General features: G+C 36.6%; 1 protein-coding gene across 1 annotated transcript; it reads right to left on the reverse strand.

Moving 5' to 3' along the window:
• Positions 1–1,052: 1,052 nt before the first annotated feature.
• On the reverse strand, positions 1,053–9,510 carry LOC148959579 (NADH dehydrogenase [ubiquinone] iron-sulfur protein 5-like). The gene is made up of 3 exons (XM_089109938.1): positions 9,382–9,510; positions 4,566–4,733; positions 1,053–1,283 (listed from the first exon to the last, which is right to left on the reverse strand). Exons 2-3 carry the CDS (start codon positions 4,722–4,724, stop codon positions 1,173–1,175), a joined length of 270 nt encoding a protein of 89 aa, XP_088966064.1. The 5' UTR covers positions 4,725–4,733; positions 9,382–9,510; the 3' UTR covers positions 1,053–1,172.
• Positions 9,511–10,968: the final 1,458 nt, after the last annotated feature.

The raw sequence follows: 10,968 nt of genomic DNA on the forward strand, positions 1-10,968 counted from the left end.
ATAGTAACAACATGCCAAAAATGTTCCTGTCCTGCTAAAGAACGGTTCAAGTGTGTTACGTTATAGATTAGCCTGATATAGCAGTCGTCGTTGGCAGTGTGTTTGGAGTGACTAATGTACTAATGTGAAACCAGGCAGCAATTTGTAAAATAAAACACTGCGAGCAACGTCAATGATTACCAAAAAATGACGCAGTATGCATTCCATCAGACTCCAAATGGATGAAGGAATGCCAAAGACCAAGAAAACTTGCTACTCATAACGCCCTACAAACAGAGTTGTAGAACAAGGGACGAAAACCAGACAATTTTCTACTGCTTCTGGAGACATTTTTGCAATCCCTTCCCCCCCCCCCCCCTCTTGGATTTTTAATTGCAAGAGACTCCGGACACAAGACTGCTGAAAACGTGAGATAGTGTGCTTTATAAAATTTTCCGTTCATTGCAAAGGACGGTTATCAGTATATTCCTTGCCTTAAATCGGCAACAGCAAAATAACTCGATTTGATCTGCCATTGTTCTATGGTGCAAGGTTTGAGATGGGTTTCCAAATGTGTTGGATTGGGGGAGGGGGGTTGATTTCCGCCTTTATATAGAACATAGAGGTTTTTCATGTATGCATAAGTCGATGTATAATGGTAAAATTAACAAAGCAAATCAAATCAAGTCGAGTCAAGTCAAGTCAAGTCAAGTCGAGTCGAGTCAAAGAGTGATCCATTCGACAAAATGAATGGTGAATTGTGACGTAATGTTAGCAAAGGAAGGTAAGGATGTACACCTTTGTAAATTTCTCCCCACCCTACAAACTCTTTAAAATGCTCTGAAGAGGATTCAGTAAAATAAATTATAATAAAACTGCTGATATCAGTCACTGTTCAAAGGAAGAGAAGATATGCAATAACTTTGATGTCAATATCAATTGGTTTCTGAAGCTGCAATTCATCAAAACAGAATATTATATGATATTCCAAGTCAATCGATTACCCTAGTTAAAAGAGCAGTTACATGTGAATTTGGAGGCAGCGGCAGACGAAGTTTATAAGAAGGCAAGAATAATGGATGAAATTTGTTGTAAAATAAATTTTATTCAAGCAAACAAGGGTTTTCAATGCACAAACGATATTCAACACGAGAAGACAATCAATGAAGCAATTCAAAATTGGAGTCCAAACTTTAATTGCTGGCTGTGACAGTCGTTGCAGTAGTATTCTCAGGCTTGGGAGGCCATTTTCCTTCTTTTATCAATCTTTTCTTTTCTCGTTTAATCTTTTCCTGTCTTATGCTCTGAAAAAATAAATCCAAACGAACAAGGATGTTAAAACCAAAACATATTTGGCATGGTAGTTACAGGGACAGAGAAAGTGGGGGCACGATTCAAAGGGCTAAAGCCCCAAACGATTCCCAAAATGAACTTTAAACCATAATAAAACCACCACGTACTTGGCATATATCGTGTTCGCCCCCCGAAAAAACACCTTAGTTAGCCCCGACTCTCCAATATGTAATACGATTTGTGGTTTCCATGTAGTGATAAGTACAAAGCGCTTCTCATATCCAAATTAAGGGAAATACTATTGCCCTTTAATGATGTCTTGGAAAAAGTAATTCTCATAACTTTAAAAGTGTAGTTTGATTCAAAGACTGACTGAAATTAAAAACCGAATATGTAAAAGTGGTTCTCAAATAAAATTACGTTTGGAAATGTAGAATATCGATTGATTGAAACTCTCAAAAAAATTTTGCTTGGGAATGACCCTACAGTATGGCAGACCAACCATCCTTAGTTGGACATCCCCGCGTGAACATAAATCAAGTTTATAAAAAGACTTTGGGACACATCGCTCGGAAACAAAGCAATACGACCTATTGAGGAAACAAAGCAATGCGACCTATTGAGGAAACAAAGCAATGCGACCTTGTGGCATCTATTCATAATAATCCGATTTTTGTCTTCGGCGATCATACTGATTTTGCGGTTGTTTCTGTCTCTATTTATTTGCTATACCTTTATTTTGCCTTTTCAAATGCATAAAATCGGAGACTCCTTAGAAGAAAGACGCAAAGGAAATAACATTTTAATCAGTTTTCATGAATACCCCTGTCATCAATAATAGACGTTGCTTCCTGTTGCTAAAATGTAATGCAAACTAAACAATAAAGAAGAGGAATCGCGGCGGTCTTATTTTTAAGTAGATCTTAATCAGCTAAAGTGCGGGATTATATAAAAAAGAGGTTTTGATTGGACGACAGAATGCACGTGGGTATTTGTCAACAAGGGCATGTCACAGATCGTCACAGATCGTCGCAGCTCAGTTTAGTTACTGCCCCCTAATTTGGATGTTCCATGACAGATGTCTGAATGCTAAAGTAAATAAAATCCACGAAAGAGCACTCAGAATTGTTTATAAAGACAGTCATGCTGACTACGAAGCATTGCTGACTTTGGATAATGCAGTATCAATTCACCAACGCAATCTACAGTACTTGATGATAGAAATATACAAAACCAAACATAACCTGAACCCTAGTTTCATGAGTGAGATTTTTGAAACAAGAAATGTACATTATGATTTGCGAACTAAAAATAATCTTTGCATTCCAAAAGCCAGGACAACTTCTTATGGTATAGAAACTGTGAGATATTTAGGTCAAAAACTGTGGCAAACACTACCTCACAGTATAAGAGAGTCCCAATCATTGGCAACATTTAAAAAAGAATTAAGAGCACACCCTATAGAATGCGACTGTAGATTGTGTAAAAAATTTATTGCTGGGTTAGGTTTTATTTAAAACATTATACCTTAAACCTTTTTAATATTGTATCATATATTTTTATTTCATACTAACTCTTTATAGATAGTTGGCCTTAATTAGCTTCTTTATAGCTATCAGCCGTTCATTTAGTACGCCAACTTTAAATAAATTATTTATTATTATATTATTATTATTATTATTATTATAGATCGTCTGCAACCCTTGTTCCCATATGATCTGGAAGCGCCGGGAAGGTACTGCAAGAGAAACAAAGTTGAACATGTTCAACTTTTTGCAAATCTTCGCAGATCGTCGCAGATCGTCGCAGAGACCTTAAGATTTATGTTCCCATTAAAACTTTTAGAGTGCCGCAGATCGTCGCAGATCGTCGCAGACCGTCTGCGGCAGTCTTAAGATTATACGGGAACCAGTGGGTGAAAGGTCAACACGATTCAGCTTCTTTCAGTAAGGGGGCCTGGGTAACATTTTGATACATAAACATCTTCAAAGTTCCAAATATAAACTAAATAACGACAATCTAGATACTTTTAAAAGAAGCAACCAACGGTGTTTAAAATGCAAGCACACTTATTGTGGTGAATCCATAAAATTATTTTAACTGCTTTACAAATGGTTTGATTGGGTACAGGGCGGTGCCTGGGAAAACCGAGGAAACTCCATGAGCCATGTCCTTTAAGGTTTTTGAAACGACAAAGGGGAATCAATTGCAAAAGAAATAGCTTCACTACACAACACTACACAACAAACACTACAAATATCACAGTTCTCCGCAATCTCCAGTACACAATTCCTGTGAAATCACAATCATACACAATCCCAGACAGTCTCCAGGCAAAATGTACGCATGACAAATAAAATTATTGTTTGTCTCTTCTGTAGCCAAGAAAATTATTTGCACCCAAGTTCCGAGAAATGAGCCACACAATACATAGATGAAACTAACAATTTACATCAGGTTGCCATTATTTGAAAAACTGCTTTATTTATAGTCAGGTAGGAAGATAAATGAACAAATGCTATATGTCCAGTATGGCGAAGAAGAATCAGGTTTTCTACCTCGCTCCAGCCTTTAGCAGCGAAGGCTGTTACTAGCTTTCATCCACAATGTAATAGGAATATTCTCCTTTTCAGTATTAACCTCGTTATCATGTTACTTATGACGCACTTAACTTAAGGATATATATTTCAGCACGTAGTTAGTTATAGGACTTTTGATTTCGATGATGAAGCAGAAAACATAAACGAAGTTCTTTTCTCTTCGTCTCACTTCTACGATAAAGATCCCGCTACAACAAGGGGAGGGGTGCCTGCTCCCATTTGCCTAAAAAGTGGGTGAGCCATCCTTTCACTGCTGACATATCTGAAAATTTGCCGACAAACCACCCTTCAATGGCGAAAAATGTTAAATTTTTGTATTGATTTATGTTGAAGGCCCCTTTGAAAATCGGCACTGCTGAAGGGCTACCCTCCTTAAACATTTGAAGATGAAATGGAAAACAAAGCCGAACATTACATCACAGATTCAGCGCCAACTTCAGCTTCAGTTCCCTCTAAGGGTAAAAGAGCCTATTACATATTAGGGGTTTAAATAAATTTTAGGGTGCAATGTATCTTTAAGGGGGCTAAATATGCTAAAACCCAAGAGTAAGGCGATTTTTTTATGGTTTTTAATCGTATGGCTTTTGTGTGGTTGTTAAGCATGGTTAAATACATTTTTGAAATAATTGGTGGGAGGGGGGGTAAGGCCCCTCAATAATAATTATGAAAATAATGGACAGAAAACACACTTACAAGTTTCCTATTATGCAAACATTCCAGATAGTCTTCTCTTTCATTTTTGCATTTCAAAAAATGGTCATTCCTGCCAGCTGCTTTGGCACATTCCATCATATCCACATAAAACCTGGCACATTTGCTAGGGCCACCATTGAGACCCATTGTATTGTTCATTTTGCCTCTCTAGTAAAAAACAATGAAGCCAATATTAATAAACTGAGACAGGACAATATAATAAGAAAATGTTCTCTTACAAAAAAATGGTTGTCACCGACAAGTACAGTGGCTTTTCTTGTAGCGTTACAAAGTTTTAAAAGTAGCTCTAGTAGTTTCAATGATTTAATGAAATTGTAACATTTTTCTTAATTCAGCAAACTTTAAAACAGCAAACTTATAAATTTCTTTGTTACATAAATTTGAATCTAAAAATTTGAATTCGTTTAGGTATCTAAAAGTTGCCCAGGTTGTGTGTGTTTGCTGTTGTCAGGCCATAGAACACTTTGGCAGATTTTGCTGTTATATACACAGAGACATAGGAGGTGGGCCTTAGGGGCACATGCCCCCCAATTCTTACAAACGTTTAAAAATGTGCCCTAGACCATTAAAAAAATGCCCTCAAGATTTTAAAACATGCTCTTTGCTACTGAAAGAAAAAACTTTGGGCCTTAGCCAAAGCACACAGAGTGTGCCCTTCTTCTCATTTGCAATGAAACAAATTTACTTTCTCATATTCTAGATTACTTTGCCAGGATCCCCTCCTCTCTGTCCTCTGTCTGCAATGGATATTGCAGCATTATCAGGAAATGTTTATCTAAGTTAACTTGACAATCAAGGAAAGGTTGAAGAAGCCTTTACCATTTCGACATGGCACATTTCCATTTTTAAGAGACCAAATTGCCTCAGGGCTCCAGGTGCTAAGGAGCCTCACAAAGAAATTAAGTCCATTCTAAGAATGAAATTAATCAAATGTGACAAGAGTATGCCTAAAAATAGTGAAACGTTTCAAACCAATGCAAGAAAATGGCTGTAAGAAATATTCTAAGATTTGAGCTAATCTAAAGGGCATGGTAGTAAAAATAATTTTTTACTGCCTTTCTTTCACTTTTCCCTAGAGGGCTACCAAATCTTTTTACATTGCCCCAGCCACAAATTTGTCCTTTCTGATTCACAGCAGAATAATGGAACGTTTGAGAGATTAGCCCAAAGTTGAAGTCTAGCAAAACAAATTTTGACAGACACTTAAATTCAACACGATTGGAACAGATGCTATTCAGTGCTGTCAGAATGGAATTCATATTTGAGGGAGGGGGCTGCCCAAAGCTGCAAAAAGTTTTGGAACCTGGGAACTAGATTACCCGGAAAAATGTTGGCTTGGCAGAAAATTTTCAGCAAAACTTGATAAAAACATCTGTCTTTTACATTAACAAAAATTTTTTCCCCGACTTTTCACAACAGATCAAAGTTTAATACAAATAAAAAGTTTATACAAAAGTTTACACATATATTTTTGAAACTTTTATAGAATTTATTACTCCTTTTGTCAAATATCACAAAAAAATTGTAAAACTTGGAAGCAACCTTCAGCTTGTAATGTGTAAGAAGGAAGAACCGCAGGATAGGCTGTCCACTGGATTCTGTGAATCTTGCAATGAGTGTTGTTATGAAAGATATACAGGAACAAAGCAATACGACTATGAGAATCCAATGTCACAAGATAAAAATATTCAAAATAAATTAAATTTAAGGAATATACTTTAAATAATAACCTTCAGCTTCCTTGTCCAGGAAATTTTTAACAGATAAAGCTGCAGACCTGAAGTAGGCAGTTTATATGCTTTGAAAAGTGCTGTTTTAGTTGCTTTATATCATGCTACGATTTTGGATCTTTACAAATCAAAAGCTCCCTCTTGACTGAGGACTTGATAGAATTGGCAAAGTGTTGGGCCTTGATTGAGATCTTGACAAACTTGGCAATGTTTTTGATTGATACTAAATTACATCCTGATGTTTTTTCAAGTTCATAGTTGTCCTTTGAATATTGAGATGTCACCATTTATTGATGCAAAATAGCTAGCTGATGAGTATAAACAGGTAACCAGATGCATCTTCCCAAAAGCTGGCATCTATAACATTTCCCAAACATCAGGTATTTGTGGAGAGCACCATGTTGAAGTTTTCTGCCAGTCAATAAATATATCCCCATTTGGTTCTCAAATCAGTTTTACTTTTTCACATAGTCGATATTTGCCAAAAAAAAGATGCCAACAACTGAATTAGACATTTTATTGGAAATTTTCTCTAGAACCAATAAATTAACAAATTATGCATATTATTGGTAGACCTATAGTACACAATACTTTCACCTAGCAAAAAAGTCTTTGTCCTGTTTCCCAGGTTCCCAGAAAGAAAAATATATTTTGCACAGGCTTTCATAGGAAAAATATGGCAGGCGTGCTAACCACAGCACGCCTGAAAACATTCATCTCAGGTTATCATAATAGATCTACGCAGAAATTGCCAACACAACAATGATGACACCAATAATTTTGATGAAATATATTTCGCTGAATCCTTAGCATCACTACTAGCATTTTCACAAAAAATGTGTTATTTTTGAAGACTTGAGCAAGTTTCTACATCTTTTTCATCAGCTTTGATAATATATCCTTAGCAGAGTCATTGGGGGCTTGGCGTTTATCTGTTAAAGTCTGCTACTTTTACTAAATTAGCAATCGAAAATGAAAATCTTGTTAACAACACTTTAATGTTCCTTAGAAAATTTGGGGATAAAAATGTGTGTTCTTGTATTCTGTGTTTAGATTTGTCCACCAAAATGCCATAAAGTCTTGGAAAGGTGTAAACTTTTGCACAAAACTCTTTTCAATTTTTCACATCAAAATAAGTGCATGTTTACCAATGTCTGTTTTGCCGAGGAAAATAATTATTCCCTTGAGAAAAAGTGATAAATATACAATGGGGAAAAAGTAGGCCAAAATAACGGCAAAAATTTATAGAAACATTCGTCATATCGAGGAAAATCATGATGAAGGGACATACAATTTGGTTCGAAAAAATGAGAGTTTGTTTTATACGGGATTCATTATACCAAGGGAATTTGTAAGGGGTTCCGCAAAATCCAAGGGACCAGACATATTTTTGTTACACCGGAAAATTAGTTATAGCCGGGTTTCATATTATCGGGATTCCACTGTAGATTAATCCTATCGTTATGTGGGAAATGTACTACAGTTTGACAATTATTGGGGAAGCTCCAGCCCCCAGCTCCCCCCAACCCCTGCTCCCCCAGCTCCCTGCATCTGACTGCCCTGCTATTTCCAGTACCTATATATTTGTCCCTTTATGTGCAGGAAAATGGCAAAAATCTTATTTTTTCATGGTTGTGATTCAAAACTCGAGGTCTTTTTCATCATTGGCTACCATTATGAATTGGCTAGGGATACATAGGCTACAACTATTTGAGAAAAAATGCCTATATCTGAACAGGTTTCCATTGCAAAACTGAATCCAATGCAATGCCACAAATCTTCTATCAAAGATGTTCTAATACTTTTTCAAAATCAGTGTATTGCCTGGCTTTGTTATTTGTTATTTGTTCTAATTTCTAGCTTGTTGCTGAGTGTTTTTCTTTTGTCACAAGTACCAGGGCAAAATACAAGTAAAATTGTATCGTATTGATCTTCTTAACAAGATGCACTTTACACCCAAAAGTAAGCAGAAACTTTGAAATTTTTTTTGACGCAGCCTAAATGTTCTCGGAAATTGCTGTTCGAGACAAAACATCACAACTTGATTTGAACTGATGTCGAATACTAGAAGCAAAACAAGACAACTAAATCAACTCAAAACAACATAAAAACAACTATCTTTTTTTTAAGTTTTCACTAATTTAAAATGAAAAAAATACGAAAATCAAACTGTTCAACTGTAGAAAAACAATATACTGCCGCTTGGAAAAATTTTGTTAAAGACATACAGGAAATAATTGCACCATTCGGTTTAGCATTCATGGCAATTCTAAAATAAAATGTAGTCAATAGATTTAATGAAGTTTTTTTTCATGTCAGTGGCAAGTGGCATCACCTTAACTTGTGTCATTTTGCATTGTAGGTAGTGGAATTCTAAAATTATAGCAAACTGTTATATGAAACTGAAGCTGGAGTGATATCCAAACAGGATATATGGATAATTGACAAAGTAAGGAATGCCAACAGAGGCCAGACACTTAAATTGAACCTTCCTTTTACCCGGTCTGCAGAGTATGGCACTTTTCGACGAGATCTCCGGTGTGCACGAGCAAAAAGCCTGGTGTGCCGGTGTGCACCACCAAAAATGTCTGGTGTGCTGGTGTGCACCGACTATTTTCCCCTGTTGTGGTTAAAATTTGTGAATTTGCATTTCACCGTAAAAATGCGTGTGAAGTATACTGTTGAAGATAGCGCAAGTTTCTATTTGTATATTTGTCAAGTAAGATTCATGATACCTCAAATTGTTCATACAAAACTGTGCTTGTTTTTATCAGCTGACATTTTCTATGGGACTACACCAAGCCACACCCATCTTAGTTGCCACACCCAAAAAAACCGGGTGTGCAACAGATTTTGCACAAAAATATATCCGGTGTGCACATGCCATACTCTGCAGACTGGCCTTTTACATTGCTTACTGTTTATTCCTAAAATAAAACCTCTTTAAAATCAAAATGGATGCATCAGTCGAGTGAAGACTCTACCACAAACATTCTCACTTGATCTTGTGAAACAATTACAGCCCGAATCACAATAGCAGTGTAAAAGCAGGCTGTAAAACATACCTTTTTTAGAGATACAGCAAATATATTCACCTAACAGTAACCAAGATGGCGGCGAAATCTGTATTGAGGTGAATTGGAGAATTAAGTTGTTGCTGCTCACTTCATTTCTGGAATGGCTCGTACCCAGATCAGTGCTGGTGAAAAGGTGTAGTGCTTGGGAGGCCATGGGGGACTGACTCTTCTTGTTAATGCCATTTTGAAATTTTTACTTTTGCAATATTGTTCGCAACGTTTTATGCAATAGCCCCACTTGTTATTTTGATAGCACTTCAATACTAAATAAAAGGGCGCTCATTCTATCAGAGGGGGGAGGGGGGGGGGGCTCATTCGTGGATTCATGGTATGTTACACTTCCCTAGCGTAAAACGTATAATGTTTAGTCCAGACGATCAAATAGCTAATCTCTATCTGTAAGATGAACATGTTAAAAGAAACCCAGAACTGTAAGGTATCTTTTCAAATTTCATGTGTTTAGCAGTCAATTATTTGTTAATGATGCTTTTTCGGGATTAGAGAACTATCAAGATAGAGACCATTTCATGGAAGTATCACCTGACTGAGCTGTCTAAAAAACTTGCTAGAACATGTGGTATGTTCTTCAAAGTAAGGCACTTTCTACCTGTTGATGTTCTAATCTGTCTTTACAATTCTTTGTTCTTACCCTTTCTGCAATATGAAATTTTAGTTTGGGGTCTTACATATGAATCTTACATTATTAATCCAGTGTTCTTGTTACAGAAAAGGGTCATAAGGGCAATTTCTTTTGACCACTTTACTTCTCATTCTACTCCTATCTTTTCCGATTTAAAAATCCTAAAGCTGCATGATCTTTTTCAGTTAAAATTGCTTTGTTTCGAATATGAACCTGTTCATAAAATCTCTCCTACTTGTTTCCATAACCTCTTTGGAATCTGTTCATCAATATGGTAAAAGACAGGCTGGCAAGGATGATATATTTCTAACTCGGAAAAACACCAGTCAATACGGTCTCAGATCAGTAAGCTACAAAGGGCTGGAATGACATTCCAGTAAACAGGGCCTTTTTAACATACTAACTAGGGGGCAATTGCCCCTCCAGCCAAAGTGACTTTCTATTGTTTTAAACAATTGGCTATTGTCCTCCTCTTTATATAAACAAAGCAGGGATGGCGCCAGAAAAGAAATGCACGGGGGGGGCTGTAATGTCAGAGTGCCGACAGTGAGTGGACTACCCACAAAGATGTAATATAACACCATTTCTGCTGTGGTAATTCTAGTTCAAAAAATGAAAAAAATCGAGAAAAAAAATCAAACAATGACAAAAAAATCATGAAGTGGAAGTTATGAAAGTGCCGACATTGCTTAATATTTTTTAAAAATTGAAGTGCCGACGGGGGGGCTCAATGAATTTTTTGGGGGGCCCTAAGCACCCCCGGTAGCGCCATCCCTGAAACAAAGGGTTGCTCCCGCAGCAAATTTCCTTTAGAATAGGCTATGCCTGTAAATATTTAAAGGTCTTTCGTTCTAAGTGACCGTCTGGTAGTGTCTTTTGTTCTAAGCTCAAACCTACTTCTTTGAAAATAATTATTGAAAGTGTATTATAGACAG

This window comes from Rhopilema esculentum, chromosome 9 (genome assembly GCF_057945365.1).
Source record: "Rhopilema esculentum isolate cy_ngs chromosome 9, ASM5794536v1, whole genome shotgun sequence".
Classification (NCBI taxonomy): domain Eukaryota; kingdom Metazoa; phylum Cnidaria; class Scyphozoa; order Rhizostomeae; family Rhizostomatidae; genus Rhopilema; species Rhopilema esculentum.

Excerpts from the sequence above, each read along its gene's own strand:
- LOC148959579 (XM_089109938.1), bottom strand. The coding sequence starts at position 4,724 with ATGAACAATACAATGGGTCTCAATGGTGGCCCTAGCAAATGTGCCAGG. Across the intron at positions 1,284-4,565 it reads GTTTGCATAATAGGAAACTT|AGCATAAGACAGGAAAAGAT; the intron begins GTAAGTGTGTTT and ends TTATTTTTTCAG.